At 43.2% G+C, this 15,000-nt stretch overlaps 1 protein-coding gene across 9 annotated transcripts in view; it reads left to right on the top strand.

The window, feature by feature from the left end:
• ptprsb (protein tyrosine phosphatase receptor type Sb) overlaps positions 1-15,000 on the top strand; it is a 79,352-nt gene that overhangs the window by 52,245 nt on the left and 12,107 nt on the right. For 5 of the 9 annotated variants that reach the window (XM_057333287.1, XM_057333283.1, XM_057333282.1 and 2 more), the window contains 9 exons: positions 1-223; positions 1,779-2,360; positions 2,442-2,578; positions 5,974-6,118; positions 11,506-11,600; positions 12,379-12,632; positions 12,840-12,927; positions 13,192-13,407; positions 13,481-13,638. The exon at positions 1-223 is cut by the window's left edge and continues 47 nt beyond it. In XM_057333287.1, coding sequence (XP_057189270.1) covers positions 1-223; positions 1,779-2,360; positions 2,442-2,578; positions 5,974-6,118; positions 11,506-11,600; positions 12,379-12,632; positions 12,840-12,927; positions 13,192-13,407; positions 13,481-13,638 — 1,898 coding nt within the window. Of the gene's footprint in view, positions 224-1,778; positions 2,361-2,441; positions 2,579-5,973; positions 6,119-7,660; positions 7,973-8,933; positions 9,128-9,283; positions 9,311-9,525; positions 9,644-10,452; positions 11,044-11,505; positions 11,601-12,378; positions 12,633-12,839; positions 12,928-13,191; positions 13,408-13,480; positions 13,639-15,000 lie in introns of all 9 variants that reach the window. The other 4 variants (XM_057333288.1, XM_057333284.1, XM_057333281.1 and 1 more) reach the window with 2 other exon arrangements.

Below are 15,000 nucleotides of genomic sequence, written 5' to 3'. Positions count from 1 at the left end.
ATCATGCCGGGCGGGAGCGTGAATATCACCTGTGTCGCCGTGGGCTCGCCCATGCCCTACGTAAAGTGGATGCTGAATTCTGAGGATCTGACGCCGGAGGAAGAGATGCCCGTGGGCCGCAACGTTCTGGAACTCAATGGTGTGCGCGAGTCGGCCAACTACACGTGTACGGCCATGAGCAGTCTGGGAATAATTGAAGCTGTAGCACAAGTTATTGTCAAGTGTGAGTAACACAAACACAATCAAGACATTCTCACTTTTATCGTCAAGTTTGTTGTGGTTCTTTTTGCTGTGAAGAATCACTCTCAAATCTGTGAGTTCCATTGCCAAAGGAAGACTTTAATATCAAAGATACAAAGCCGTGTTGCCTGCAGAACAACAATTATGAAGGAACATTCTAAACACAACAGTGCGTACACGATAAAGATTATAACACTTGTAAATAAATATCATGCCTTTTCAGCATACACGTCTTCAACGTGACCTGTGGTTAGACATGATTTTGTGTCCTCTTGACACCCTCGCACCCACTCTGCAGAATCCCACCCTCCGAGTGAGATTAATTGCCCTCTTGGCATCTTCACGGCCACTCCGTGGCACGCCTTTCGCGTGACCTGCTAACCCTAGCAGGATTTTGTGCCCTCTTGGCACCCTCACAGCCTCTCCGCGGTACTCATAGGATTCACTTCCCACAACACATATGAGCAACCTACTCTTATAGGACTTTTTTTAAATACACACTCACTAGACAAACATGATACAGGAATTTTCACCTGTACCAGGTCCCCTCACGTATATTGAATTCTGAATTCACTCTTCTCCTCAAAACCAAATCAACAGAAAACACAGAGCAATGCATTCATACCTTTCTGCACTCTCACTTCTCTTTTTTTTTCCAGAAACAATTATTATCATACAAGACTGTGACACAAACATAAAACAAAGTTTACAAACACTAATACGGGAATTTTTACCTGCACAGGACTTTTTCTATCAATATTAATAAACCATCTGTATCATCACTATCCAACTCAAGGCCTTCTTGGTAATCAAACAGATTAGTGCATGCACTTATTTCCTTTGAAAGTGGAACCCTTTAATTATTATTAATCTTTTTATTCTTAAATTTGGAAGAGCACTATGAGAATCATTATCACCACAAGAATCACTTTGATGAACAATACAAACTTAGTAAATAAGCAAAAGTGCTTACCTCTGTTTTAGGTGGCCACCTGTTTGTATTGCTCATCCAGTCAGCCTGCCTTGGTCTCTCACTTTTGTGCTCTCATCCAGTCCTGCCGGGGTCGCCATTATGTTGTGGTTCTTTTCGCTGTGAAGAATCACTCTCAAAACTGTGAGTTCCATTGCCAACAGAAGACTTTAATATCAAAGATACAAAGCCGAGTTGTTCTGCAGGCAACTCAAACTGAGCTCAGATTTGTCTCGTCTGCGATCAAGACAATATTACTGAAGATCTCAATATCAACTCAAACATTTCTCGTCACATTTACACAAATCCAGATTATTTCACCTCTTCGACAATTACACTCTCATTTCATTCTCTTTTGATTTCCCCTGTAGGCAATTTTAGGATAATATAAAAGAGCAACATCTGAGCAATAAAGTTTTTCTTTAATGTATCAAAATCTGCAGTAAGAAATCAGAGATCTCAATACGGAGAATCTGATCTCTTCACGTTTTTATTTCTCCCAACGAGACGAATCGTGAACGAGTGCACCTGAGACAGCACAGTAACGTTTCCTTTTTGGGTTTTGCAGCTTTGCCCAGAGCTCCTGGGACCCCCATCGTCACAGAGACCACCCCCACCAGCGTCACCATCACCTGGGACTCGGGTAACCCGGACCCTGTTTCCTATTACATCATCCAGTACCGCGCCAAGTCGCCGGACAGCAAGTTTGAGATGGTGGACTCCATCACCACCACCCGCTACAGCATCGGCGGTCTGTACCCAAACACCGAGTATGAGATCCGCGTCTCTGCCGTCAACACCATCGGACAGGGACCACCCAGCAACAAGGTGGAAGCTCGCACTGGAGAGCAGGCCCCCGCCAGCCCGCCGCGCAACATTCAGGCGCGAATCATATCTCATAACGCCGTGATGGTGCGCTGGGATGAGCCCGAGGAGCCCAACGGTCTGATTAAAGGCTATCGAGTGTATTACACCATGGATCCTTCACAGCCAATGAGCAACTGGCAGATTCACAACGTACAGGACAGCGTCATCACCACCATCAACAGTTTAGTGCCTTCAGAGACGTACACCATCCGCGTGCTGGCCTTCACATCCGTGGGCGACGGACCTTTCTCTGATCCCGTTCATGTCAAAGTGAGACCTGGAGGTGAGTGCAAGTGCAAGACTCTAGGAGCTGCCGAGCATCCGGCCGATGTGTGCGCTAACATGTTCACCGTCTGTGTTTCAGTTCCTGGACAGCCGGGAAAGTTTGAGGTGGGGAAAGTGACAGACACGAGCGTGGAGTTGAGCTGGGAACCTGCGTACTCCAAAGAGCCGGTGAAAAGCTACCAGCTGATCTACAAAGCTCCGGAGCTGGATGTTCAGGTGACCGCACCTCAACGGATCTCTGTGGATTGAAATGAAATTCCATCACCTGTCTACGGAGCCCTTTTAGGGACATGGTGGTGGAAAAAATGAGAGGGAAGAGAAAAATATTTTTTAAAGCTTTTGCGTTTCCCCGAGAAACATTGCGTTCTCTCGCAAACATATTTGCGTTATCTCGCAAAACATTTTTTTGTCTCAGCCGGGAGCCGAATGGATCGTCTGTAAAGTGCAAAACCCGAAGATCATTAGGCTACGAAAAAGTCATTAACTTCAGTGCTAAATACTAGGGCTGTGCAAAAATATCGATACATGTAACTATCGCAATATTTTTTTTTCGATAGTGTATCGATAGTGATACCTCTACTATCGATCATTTTTTTTAATCATGTCATATACATACGGCCAAAAGTAAGTGGAAGTGAGCATGGTGAAAAATATAAGAACGCTTGGAGCTCTCAGAGCTGATGTGTGGGTGTGCTTTGGTTTTCAAAAGAAGTCATGGAGTAATGAGTTATATCAAATAATGCCGTTTGTAGGCTTCTCAAGTCATGACACAAGTCACTTGGCTACTGCAGTGCATTAGACAAAATGTTTATTAAGAAAATAAAAACGTTAATAATAAAATAACAATGACATTTATTGTGCTTTCACGGATGTGACACCAGCGCATTTACAGCACAAATGAACCAGAGGTTTTATTCTATGAAGGTATTTCAGTAGCAAAACTTGAGAGCTTGTACATCTTAAATTGAAAACTTGTAAATTAAGTATTTGTACTTGTCTGCTAAAATGTACACTCGCAGCCCCAATGTGAAAACCCGTAAAGTAAATATCTGAAGTTGAATGTCCAGATTTGCACCCGTAAACAATAATCACAAACCTGTGTTCTGAGTTTAAAGCTGCAGACAAATAGACCCAAATTTATAAAATGGCATTTGCAAAAATAAATCGACAGGCACAAATGTGTAGTGCACATTTGTACTTACTCATAGATTCAGATTCGCAGTGCAACCACAAATAGGCACATGCAACCTCTCAAACCTGTCACTGCAGTTTCAAATCTTCCCGCCTTGACGTTTGCTACTGCTGTCGCGATAAACCCGTTGCAAAACTAACTTCAAACAGCTCAGAGGCGAGAGAAAGAACGGCATTTGATGACGTCATGTGGCTGAGCCACACCGCCCCCTAATGGTTGGGAAAATCACAATGAAAGGTGTTTTTTAAATCACTAATACAGTATTTAATTTAAGATGAAACTCTAAATCAATAAATACATTTTCCGTAACAAAAATACTACTTACGGCCTCTTTTTTACTATAAATTAACTTTTCTATTTTATTCTGTTTTATATTTACTGCAGTATATCTTTGTTCTATGTTTGTCCTTTATTATATATTTATTGCTTTTCTACCCTATCTGCAAAATATATATTTTTACAGGTACATACTGTATGACAATAATGATCTTGAATCTGATAAGGGTGATGTATAAATTAGCAACCTAATTAACAACCTAATTTAGCTGAAGCAAGTTCGCTGATAATGATCAAAATTAAAAACAGAAAACTCAGTCAGCCTGTCATTGTGTAAGGCTCCTATATCAGAATGATCAGAATCAGTTCTTGTATAACACTGAAGGGGTTTATTCGGCGATAACAACCGACTGGATGCATTATCCTGCGGCTAGTAATTATCACATGAGAAAATAATTGTACACTAAATATTGATTAAATATGTTTAAGCTCATCTGTTAAAAATCCAAACCTTCCATGAGAAAAGAAACTTCCAGGTAAACCCACAACCCCAATACTGTATATGGTGGCATTGCACAGTCCTGCATACAATTTCTGTTCATTTTCAATGTCTTTACATATTAAAAATAATAAGTGCAATAATGGTCAATAATACATTGCTCACTGAATTTAATTTACATTGATATTATACTACCAAGAACATGTTTTTAAATAGTAATATAATATTGGTAACATTATAACTAAAGCAATAATCATTTTCAAGGGTTAGGCTATAGAATCATCATTTTGAACTGTAAACATGTAAATTTTTATATAGTATATCAATGAACATTATAGTATACATAACGGAAAATGTAGTCAGCCTGTCATTATATTTTAAAACAAACCATAGTACACAACGGATTATCGATTGTATACAGAATGATATCATTCAAATACATTACGAAATGATATCTATACAAGATAGTACAAGTCATGGAATAGTTATACATGATAGTATACATAAGTTTCGCTTTAGTTGAAAACTGTTTTATTTAAACATTATTTAAACTATTATTTGCTAGAACTTTTCATTGTGATTTTTCCCGCCATTAGGGGGCGGTGTGGCTCAGCCGCATGACGTCATCAAATGCCGTTCTTTCTCTCGCCTCTGAGCTTTCAAGTGCACAAGTTAGTTTTGCAATGGGTTTATCGCGACAGCAGTAGCAAAAGTCAAGGCGGGAAGATTTGAAACTGCAGTGACACGTTTGAGAGGTTGTAGATGCCTGTTTGTGGTTGCAATTCAAATCTGAATCTAGGAAAACGTGTAAATATGTGCTATGCATTTGTATCTGCCTATGTATTTTAGTAAATGCCCGTTTACACGTTTGTGACTATTTTTCTGCAACTTCAAATTCAGAAGACAGATTTGTGAGTTTTGTCCACGAGTGCAAATCTCAACATTCAACTTCAGTTTTTAATTTCACAAGTTTTCACGTTGGGGCTGTGAGTGTACATTTTAGTGTACAGGTACAAATACTTACTTTACAAGTTCACAAATTAAAATCGACATGCTCTCAAGTTTTGCTACTGAAATACCTTCATATTATTCTGCCCATGTTCAGTGTTTTAACTGTAATGCACCACAACAGACAAGTGACTTGCGTGAGCCACCTTATTCCCCTGTGCTACCCACTTGAGGGGCGCGACCCACAGTTTGAGAAGCCAAACCTCTGATCTAAAGGTCCATGCATCGCACATCATGGCCACTCTACAGAGGTAAGGGATGTTTTTACACTTATCCTCACAGAAAACCCCCGCTGGTGCACAGCATGTTCTATTTCTAGCTCTACTTTTTACATTTTCTATTTAAAGTATTGCAATATATCGCAAATGTGTATCATATCGAATATATTGTACCGTGACCCATCTATCGTGATATGTATCGTATCGGGAGGCATTTGGCACCAATACACAGCCCTACTACATACTGTAGCATAATTAAAACCAGTTTAAATTCAGCAGGAGAGCATTAATGTGTAAACTGAATTTGGTGAGACCACAGTGTGTAACATAAAGATATTAATTGTTATTGTTATTGCTTGTGATGTCTCTTTGGAAATGTTTCAGGTTTTGATGTTGAATAACTCTTTCCATCAAACAGGAGACAAGGACGTTTGAACCCAGGACATCATATGTGGCGGAGGGTTTGCGGGCGAACACAGACTACATCTTCTCTCTGGCCGCTGTCTCCAGCAAAGGCATGGGCGCGTTCACCACCGAGATCAACCAGCGAACGGCTCAAGCGAGTATGTCTCTGACCTTCTGTTTGACTGATCTCCAGTCAGTAAGCATCACCCAACAGCACAGGCCGGCTCACTCCTCACCACACGTCTATCCTCTCTCTCTCTCTGATGTGGTGCGGGAGATCTGGACTGTGTTTCTGGATGATCTCACTGAGAACGACGCGTGGCTGCTGTTCTTTACAATGCAGATATGATGCTCATACACGTTTGATGAATTATAGCTGCGCAGAAAGTCATTTTTAAAGATTGTTTATATGTGTGTGTGTGTGTGTATGATGTAATTGAATGTATGAATGTAATTGTGTAGATGTGTTTGATCTGACCTGCTGCTCACTGAAGAAGAGATGGTAGAGAAGGTTCAGTGAATTCTCCCTGTGTGTCTCCATCCATCTATGCGTTGCCAAGTGTTTTCAGAAGCCACCTGCAGACTGGACGAGAGTCTGTCTCTCTCTCTCTCTCTCTCTCTCTCTCTCTCTCTCTCTATCGTGGATGGTTTGGTGAAGGGATTTCTTGTCAGTGTTTATCTGTGTTTGTGTTGAATATGAGATGTTAATGTACAGGGCCATTCTTCAGGACACTTCAGGGTAAGTGTGTGTGTGTTTGTTGATGAAGACTAACGTGATCAAATGTGTTCTGGTTTGAGATTCTTTTGTGGGTTCATTTATGAAATGGTTGTTTGTATTGTAAAGTAAAATCATACAGCAGTTGAATTAGTCCCTTGAGGGAAGATGTGGTCATGCCTCTGCACAGCTATTTCAAGTCATCCAAGACTAAAGTCCTGATCTACTTGAATGAGACGAATATAATCGCTGGTTAAAATCACAGTTAAACAACCGTTGATGCTCTTTTAAATGGAAGACAGGACTGAGTATCAGTTGTGTTGCAGTAGTGTTGTGGGTAATTGTAAGGGACTCAGAAAACATTAAGTCAAGAGATCAAAAGCCTCAGATGTGAAGTGTGGTGTTAATGGTGAAACACATGGTTCTGTACGGTAAGATACTTCAGACAGGTGCTGTGTGTGTGTTCTGTGAAGTTCTTCATCTCATCTCAGCTGTCATATTTGTTCGTCAGTGTTTGTGTGACAAGTGTCAGATGAAGAGAGAGAGATGTGATGATGTGAAACGGCGTCAGGTTTCTCATTAAACCTCATTTGTGTGATATCATCTCTGTTCATCAGACTCGTCTTCTCTGTCAACAGCTGCTCTGGAAGTCTGATCTCTCATCGGATGCTGCCATCTATCCATCCATCAGTCCGTGTTGCCGTGGCAACAGTGCAGTCACTCATTACACACTCACATGTTTGTAATGATGTTGTGTGTTCTGGTCAATATGTCACACGACTGATATCATTAGTTTCAGTTTGGCATCGTTCGTCTTTTGAGTTTCATGTAACTAGAGTCTCTGGATTTGGTTGCGTGTGATTTGTTTTCATCCTCCATGTTTGACTTTGATTTGATGTTTTATGTTATCGTCCTCCTCCATATTACTCAATCCTGGTTTCTTTTCTGTGTTTTCTTTTTGACTGTTTTGCGCTCTGACCGTCAGAGCCGTCGGCATCTCCTCACGAGGTCCGCTGCGTCAGCGCGACCTCCACCTCGCTGACGGTAAGTTGGTCTCCGCCCCCGGAGGACGAGTGGAACGACCGACTGCTCGGTTACGAGTTGTGCTACCAGATGTGTGATGATGACGTGGGCGAGTGTGACTCACTGCAGATGATTCGTTCCGAGTCTGATTCAGGACAGATGCTCCTGAAGAACCTGCGGCGATGGAGCTCGTACCGCATCACTGTAGCGGCCGTGACGGCGCTGGGCCGTGGACCCGAGAGCTCGCCCGTACACTGCAGAACTGATGAAGACGGTAAAGTCTAGACTCGAAAAATAAATGTCCTGCAATGAAACCTGTAGCACTTTAAAACTCGGAAAAAAAATAGAAGCAATAAATAAAGCACACAAAGAGACGTTCCTTGTACGAAGAAGTGAGCTAGTAGTTAGTCTCGGCATCAGGCGTCACGTCCACGGACCGTTGGCTAAACGTCTGATGCATACGCTACACTTTTCTGGAAACACTTCAGCATGTTCGAAGTCGTCATCTGATTGGTTGGATTTCTGGGTCACGTGCGTGTCGCGTTCTTTAACGGTCTGCCTGGAAACAATGCGAAGCCGTCTGATCGAAGAAGTAAGCTGTCGTGTTTACAACGGTTGCTACGATCGACTAAACGCTTAATTCTTAAAAGTATGCGAGGTTTACGGCATAAACTTGTAATCATTTTGTTGCTGTTAACTTTTGACACGTTCATGAATGTACAGTACACCGGTCTGTTACTGCGGGGACATTTTCACGCCTTTAAACATGACGCGGCACAAAACGAAACGTGATTGGTTGCTTTACCTGTCAGTCATATGGCCTCTTGGGCAGGCCTTGGCCAAAGACAGCGGCGATAAGTTCTCGCGAGATTAGCTAGTAGTTACTTCTTTTAAATGTACAATAGGAAAGTATACATGTAGTCCACTTTTATATTCTTCTCAGAAATATTACTAAAATGACACCTAAGTGTACTTGACATGTACTGACAGAAAAGTCTGTACTTGTACTCAATGTTTTGATGGATATATACTCTATAAAGTAGTTGTGTATTTAAAGTTTACTACTGTAAACTATATTTGAACTTGAAGAATACTTATATGTTATGTAAGCACTTGTTAATAGCACAGAAGATCTGGATTTATTCTCAGAATAGATTTTCTTCACTTGCTTAAATTCTCGGAGATGTTTTTGTGTGAATTGTTGTTTTTTTGAGGTGTGCGTGTCAATTGTTTAGTGCCTGGAGCGCCACCCGGACAGGTAGAGGTGCAGCCGCGCAACAGCACCTCCATCAGAGTGTCATGGCGCTCGGTGTTGCCAGGGCAACGGAACGGGCAGATTCGCGGTTATCAGCTTCACTTTGCGCTCATGGAGGACGAGCAGTCGAGAGGTGTTCCTCATATTAAAGACATCTTGCTGGACGACGAGCAGGTGAGTTCACAAACACAAAGCCTTCATCATGTGTTCATCTGATGACTGAAATCATCTGCTTTTCAAACACGATCAGTCAGTGAAAACAAGTTTGAGATCTCACACGCTCTCTTCTCCTCACATCCCTGTTTGTCTCGTGCTGCTGGGAGGCGTTAGAGAGCTTTAGATGAGATCACACTGTATGTGAGTATGTGCTGATGTTATTAAATCACACTTCTCACACGTCACGTAGAGATAATACTGTAAACCTCTTCAGGGTTATTTGAAAGAAACAATTAACGAATGAATCAAACAAATGATGCTATGAATGATTTATAATATTACACACAATACACTGAAGTGCTGCACACAGATTTAATAACAGCTGTGTGTGCGTGTGTGTGTGTGTGTGTGTTCAGGAGACGGTGATTGATGAGCTTCAGCCGGAAGCGTTGTACTCCATCAGTGTTGTTGCGTACACTGTTAAAGGTGACGGAGTTCACAGTAAAGCTCTGCTGATCAGGACTCCTGCACCACGTGAGTGTCTCTCTCTCCCCGTGTGTGTGTGTGTGTGTTCATGTTTGTATTTCCCGGTGGGGACCTAACCCTGAATACACACAACACATGGGGACTCGTGTCACTGTGGGGACCAAAATTGAGGTCCTCATGGGCACAAAAGCTTATAAATTGTACAGAATTTTTTTTTTTTAATGTAAAAATGCAAAAAGTGTTCTATGATCTTTAGGTTTAGGGATAGGGGATAGAATATACAGTTTGTACAGTATACAACTTATTACACCTATGGACTGTCCCCACGGAGATAGTAAACCAGACATGTGAGTGTGTGTATGTTCAGTCAGGGTTACAGTGATGTCTGTAGTACAATGTTTATGGTTTCAGACAGATTGCTTGCGGTCTGTCAATCAATTTGCACATTCAGATTTGTTATTGAGGTGTTTGGAGAGATAGTGTGTAGAGATAACAACAAAATATTGCTACTAACAACAACTGTGATTATTGATATTGTGTTAATACTACACACATGATAATATAGTCAATAATTCAGTTTGCATGTCTGAAAGAAGCTGATGGTTCAGAGAAAATCTTGTTTTTATGCCCAGATGGAGTGCTGTGTTGAATTGAGTGACTGTGTTTTATTGCTTTTAAAATCAAACCATTCCAGGTCCACAGAACATGATTTCATTACTCCAAAAGATGATGCAGACATGTAAAGTGAGGTCTTCATGAAACTCTCGTTGGATCTTTAGTTTGTACCATGACTCTTTAATGCTGCGTTGACCAGTCAGAGTCCATGAAATGTGTTTTGTTCTCTTCTTTTCCCGTAGTTCCGTCTGCTCTGCGGCTGACGCTTCGTCTGTTTAACGAGTCGTCTGCTGAAGTGTGCTGGACTCCCCAACACTCCTCCGTTCCTCTGCTGGAGATCCTCGGCTTCCGGCTCACGTACGCTCTTAAAAACCACAGCCGCTCGGAATCTGTTCACTTCAGACCTGAAGAGCGTGAGTACGTCGTGTCCGGCCTGCGTCCCGGAGCCGTGTACTCTTTCCTGCTGGCAGCTAGAGGGCGCTCCGGCTATGGCGAAGAAGCTCGCGAGGATCTCGCGGTGCCCGAGTTCCCAACCGCAGAGTTTCCCGACCTGTCAGAGCACATCAACGCCACCTGCTGCTCGCTGCAGTTCACCTGGACTCCTCCCACGCCCTCGAATCGCAGTGGCGGCGAACCGAGATACGCACTTGTGTACGGAGAGTCAGGCGACGTGGAGCCGCGGACTCTGTTGTTGCCCATGAACTCGTCCAGCTACACCGTTCACGGGCTGAACCCCGACCGGGCGTACGCTGTTAGAATGTGCGCTCACGACAGTGCTGGGTCCGGCCCGTGCGGCCCGCAGGTGTTGTACACAACCACAGCCTTTGACACGGGTATGGCCCTGAATAAGGAACAAAAAAAACCCAAAGCCTCCACTAATACCACATCCACCCTCAACTACCCCTCCACCCAACCAGCACCAGTGGAGAATGTCCCACACACAGGTAACATATCACGCTGAGGTTCATGTCTCTGAGGTGAGTGTCCAGCTCTCGGTCAGTCCAGTCCAGTCCAGTGGAGTGAGGAGCGCTCTGCTTCATGGTCAGGTTGGGTTTTTTCCTCCTCCTGTATTCCTTCACCGCCCTTCACGTCTGTGTTTTCCTTCACTCTCCGTCCAGTTTGTGGTGTGGCACAATTACAGAAATCCTTGTTTGTTTGCTTGTGTGCTAGCTTGAAGACGTTCTTCTTTCAAACTAACCTTCATTACAGGACAGATGGACACCGGACTCTCTCATCACGCGTGTTTCTGTATTGTTTCACGCTCATTTATTGTATGTTTCTGCATGTTTGGACAGATGTGCCGAGGAATTTCTCCGTGAATTTAGCGACTAAGACCAGCGTGTTGTTGACGTGGGAGTTTCCAGAGAGCAGCGCCCCCTATCGATTCACTGTGAGTCTTACAACAAACTCAAATGTGTGTTTTATTTGAGGCTTTATGGACGTTCATGTGAAGTCAAGAAGTATGTTTGCTGCTTCGTTCCTGAACATTGAAAAGATTTAAAGGAGTCATATGACACGGCTAAATGTAATATTATGGTTTGCTTTAGATGTAATGCAATGTGTTTGTATCTCCTCTTTGCTCCGCCTCTCTGAAACACATTGATTCTTTACAAAGCTTATGGCTCTGAAAAGCGAGGTGTGCTGTGATTGGCCAGTTCACCAGTACGTAGTGATTGGTGGAATACTGCAAGCGTGTGACGCATGTAACGCCTCTGACCATATCTGGAACATCAGGTTCCTCTTCAATTGTACTGACAGGTACGCCCACCTTACTTGCGTCTACATTTGGGCGGTCTTAGTCAAATCAGACCACCAACTGATGTAGATTTGTGGGGGTGTGGCTACACGAGGTGTTTCAGGCAGGTCTGGGTGAGCATTCGCTTTTACATAGAACGCATCTTTTGTTCCCACACTTTCATTTCTGCAATCATACGTGTTTAATACATGCATGAGCAACTTATAACACACCAAAGACACAGAACAACACGTGTTCACGCCATATGACCCCTTTAATGTTCACAGTCCAGGACAATCTAAACGCCTTAATGACATCACAGGTGTTTGTAGCATCAAATACTGTAATGAGAAAGTAATCTAATCTAAATAATATAAAAATAATCAACACCAGCTACTAGGAAAACGTGTGAATGTAGTGTTGACATCCTCAGGTGGAGTATAACCGTCAGAAGATGGAGGTGGACGCTCGTCTGAGGAAAGCCGTGATTCCCAACCTGCAGCCGGACACCAGTTATGACTTCAAGATAACCAGTCCAGAGGGAAACATGGGCGGTCTGAGACACCGCATACACGCCAAGACGTCACCGCCCATCCTGATCCGCCGGCCGGAGGTGGACCACACGCGAGAGACGGAGGCCACCATCACCATCATACTGCCATCACTGGACACCAGGAGTAATGTGAGGTACGACAAACACATCAGTCATGCATGACATGGTAGGACACGTGAACAAATACTGGAAATACTGACATACTCGAGCAGCTGTCAATCAAAACACGCTTCGAATTCCTCCGCATTCCAGCAGCCTCCAGCTTTAGTAGAAGAGAAAGCGTTTCTGAGATCTCAGCTGCACGTCTGTCTCGTGAGATCTCACTGCTTCTGTATCTACAGGAACATCTATGTGGTGGTGGTTCCTCTGAAGAGAGCTCGAGGGGTCATCCGTCAACTCAAGAGCCCCGATGAAATGGACCTCGAGGAGGTACGACTCGCTGCTTTCAAATGTCATATCTCCTCGACATCACTGAGACTTTTGCTTAAGTCTCATCTGTGTCTCCTGAGAAAAACGATCTCGCAAATGTGTCAATCTGTGCTCAGATTTGTGTAATTCAGATTATTTTTTGATCATTCACACCTCCATTCTGATTGGATTTCTCCTGAGCAGTTGTTGATGAGTCTGTGAATGTTCTCGATGGAGATGTTTGATTTGTGTGGAAAGTGTGAGGTGTTTTATGTGACACCACAGCTGTTGAAGGACATCAGTCAGAAACAGCGAGACCCCCGGCAGCGTCAGGTGGATCTGAGAAGAGCTTACATCACCGCCCGATTCACACCCGCAACCCTGCCGGCTTTCTTCACGCTGGGAGATCAGCTGGACTACGGAGGCTTTGAAAACCGGGCATTAGAAGCGGGTCAGGAGTACGTCTTCTTCATCCTGGCTGAACTCAACTCCACCACTGGGGTAAGATGTGCCGTCTGTGTGCGTGTGTGCGTGCGTGCGCAGGTGTAACGCTCCTGTGTTTGTGTGTGTTCAGAAGATGTTTGTGGCCAGCCCGTACACAGACCCCGTCATCGCACCTGACTCTGATCCTCAGCCTCTGGACGCCGGTGACGGTCTCATCTGGGTGGTGGGTCCCGTCCTCGCTGTTGTTTTTATCATCTGCATCGTCATCGCAATCCTCCTCTACAAGAAGTGAGTGTGAACTACACTTAAATATTTCCATCATCTTGAATCTTCATGTTCATCTTCATGTCTGCATAATAGTGGTGAAACGGTTGATCCATGATGCGTATGGATCGTGCTCTACGGGTTGGAATGCATGTGACCCGCGGATTAACTGTAAAAGATCGTTTTAGCCTCCCACTCATGATTCAGTAACGCATTTGAGAAGACGAGAGAAAGTCTGTGGAGATACTCCATGATCACATTTATCATCTGATCTCTAGAGATCCGTTTGTCAGCTGTTTACTCTTGACTGCACGTTTACATCATATTTATTGTTATATTTACATTCACATCTATGCATTTGGCAGACACTTTTATACAAAGCGACTTGCATTTCATAGTATTATACATTATTTTTGTTTCTGACTATGTGCAATCCCCTGGGATCGAACCCATGACCTTGGCGTTGCTAGTGCCGTGCTCTGACCACTGCTGAATAAAGAGATTTTCCACATTCACACGTGATATGAAGAACAGCAACTTTTCCAGCTGTCATTATTTTCTGTACACAGATTGATTTGATTGACACAATGTTGCCAGATATTTTCATTCATTTAAGATCAATAAAATCCTTCTATTGATATTGAGTGATATTGAGTTGTTGAGAGTTCTGATGAAGATCTCAACATGAGAGAACGTCAGCCTGTGTCTTCCAGAAGGTTCTTCAGTCTCACGGTCATGTTCAATCATTTCATATGTACATCGTTTGTTTAGTCCGGTTGAAAATCCTAGTTTTGTTTTATTTTTAAAGAGATGCTTGTACAGTAGATGCTTTATGATTACAGTTCTTTAAGTCTGATGCCGTATTTTATCATCCTCAGATTTACTGCGGGACAGTGTGAAAGTGGTAGTGGTAGTGGTCTGGTGTGAAATGAGTAGATGAAGATGAGATGTGTTTGATCTGTGGACGAGACTGATGAAGAATCATTAAATATGCAAGAATTCTGCAGCTATTTCTGCACAGGAAGTGCCTCATGTCTGACGTCAACTGCACAGAGATTGAAATACCCAAAATATATCCCATAATTCATCTTCTTGAAACTTTTAATAACCCTCATCTTTATTCTTACTGCAGAACTTTAATTTCGTCGTCTCAGCGTGAGACTGTTGTGAGTTCAGGCGCTCCGTGTTTTCGTGTCGTCTCGGCATGAGACTGTTCTGAGTTCAGGCGCTCAGTGTTTTCGTGTCATGTCAGCGTGACACTGTTGTGAGTTCAGTCACTCAGTGTTTTTGTCGTCTCGGCGTGAGACTGTTGTGAGTTCAGGCGCTCAGTGTTTTTGTCGTCTCGGCGTGAGACTGTTGTGAGTTCAGGCGCTCAGTGTTTTCGTC

The sequence above is a fragment of the Triplophysa rosa genome, linkage group LG5, assembly GCF_024868665.1.
Source record: "Triplophysa rosa linkage group LG5, Trosa_1v2, whole genome shotgun sequence".
Taxonomy (NCBI): Eukaryota; Metazoa; Chordata; class Actinopteri; order Cypriniformes; family Nemacheilidae; genus Triplophysa; species Triplophysa rosa.
Note: the sequence above shows the minus strand (reverse complement) of the source record. Positions and strands in the feature narration are given on the sequence as shown.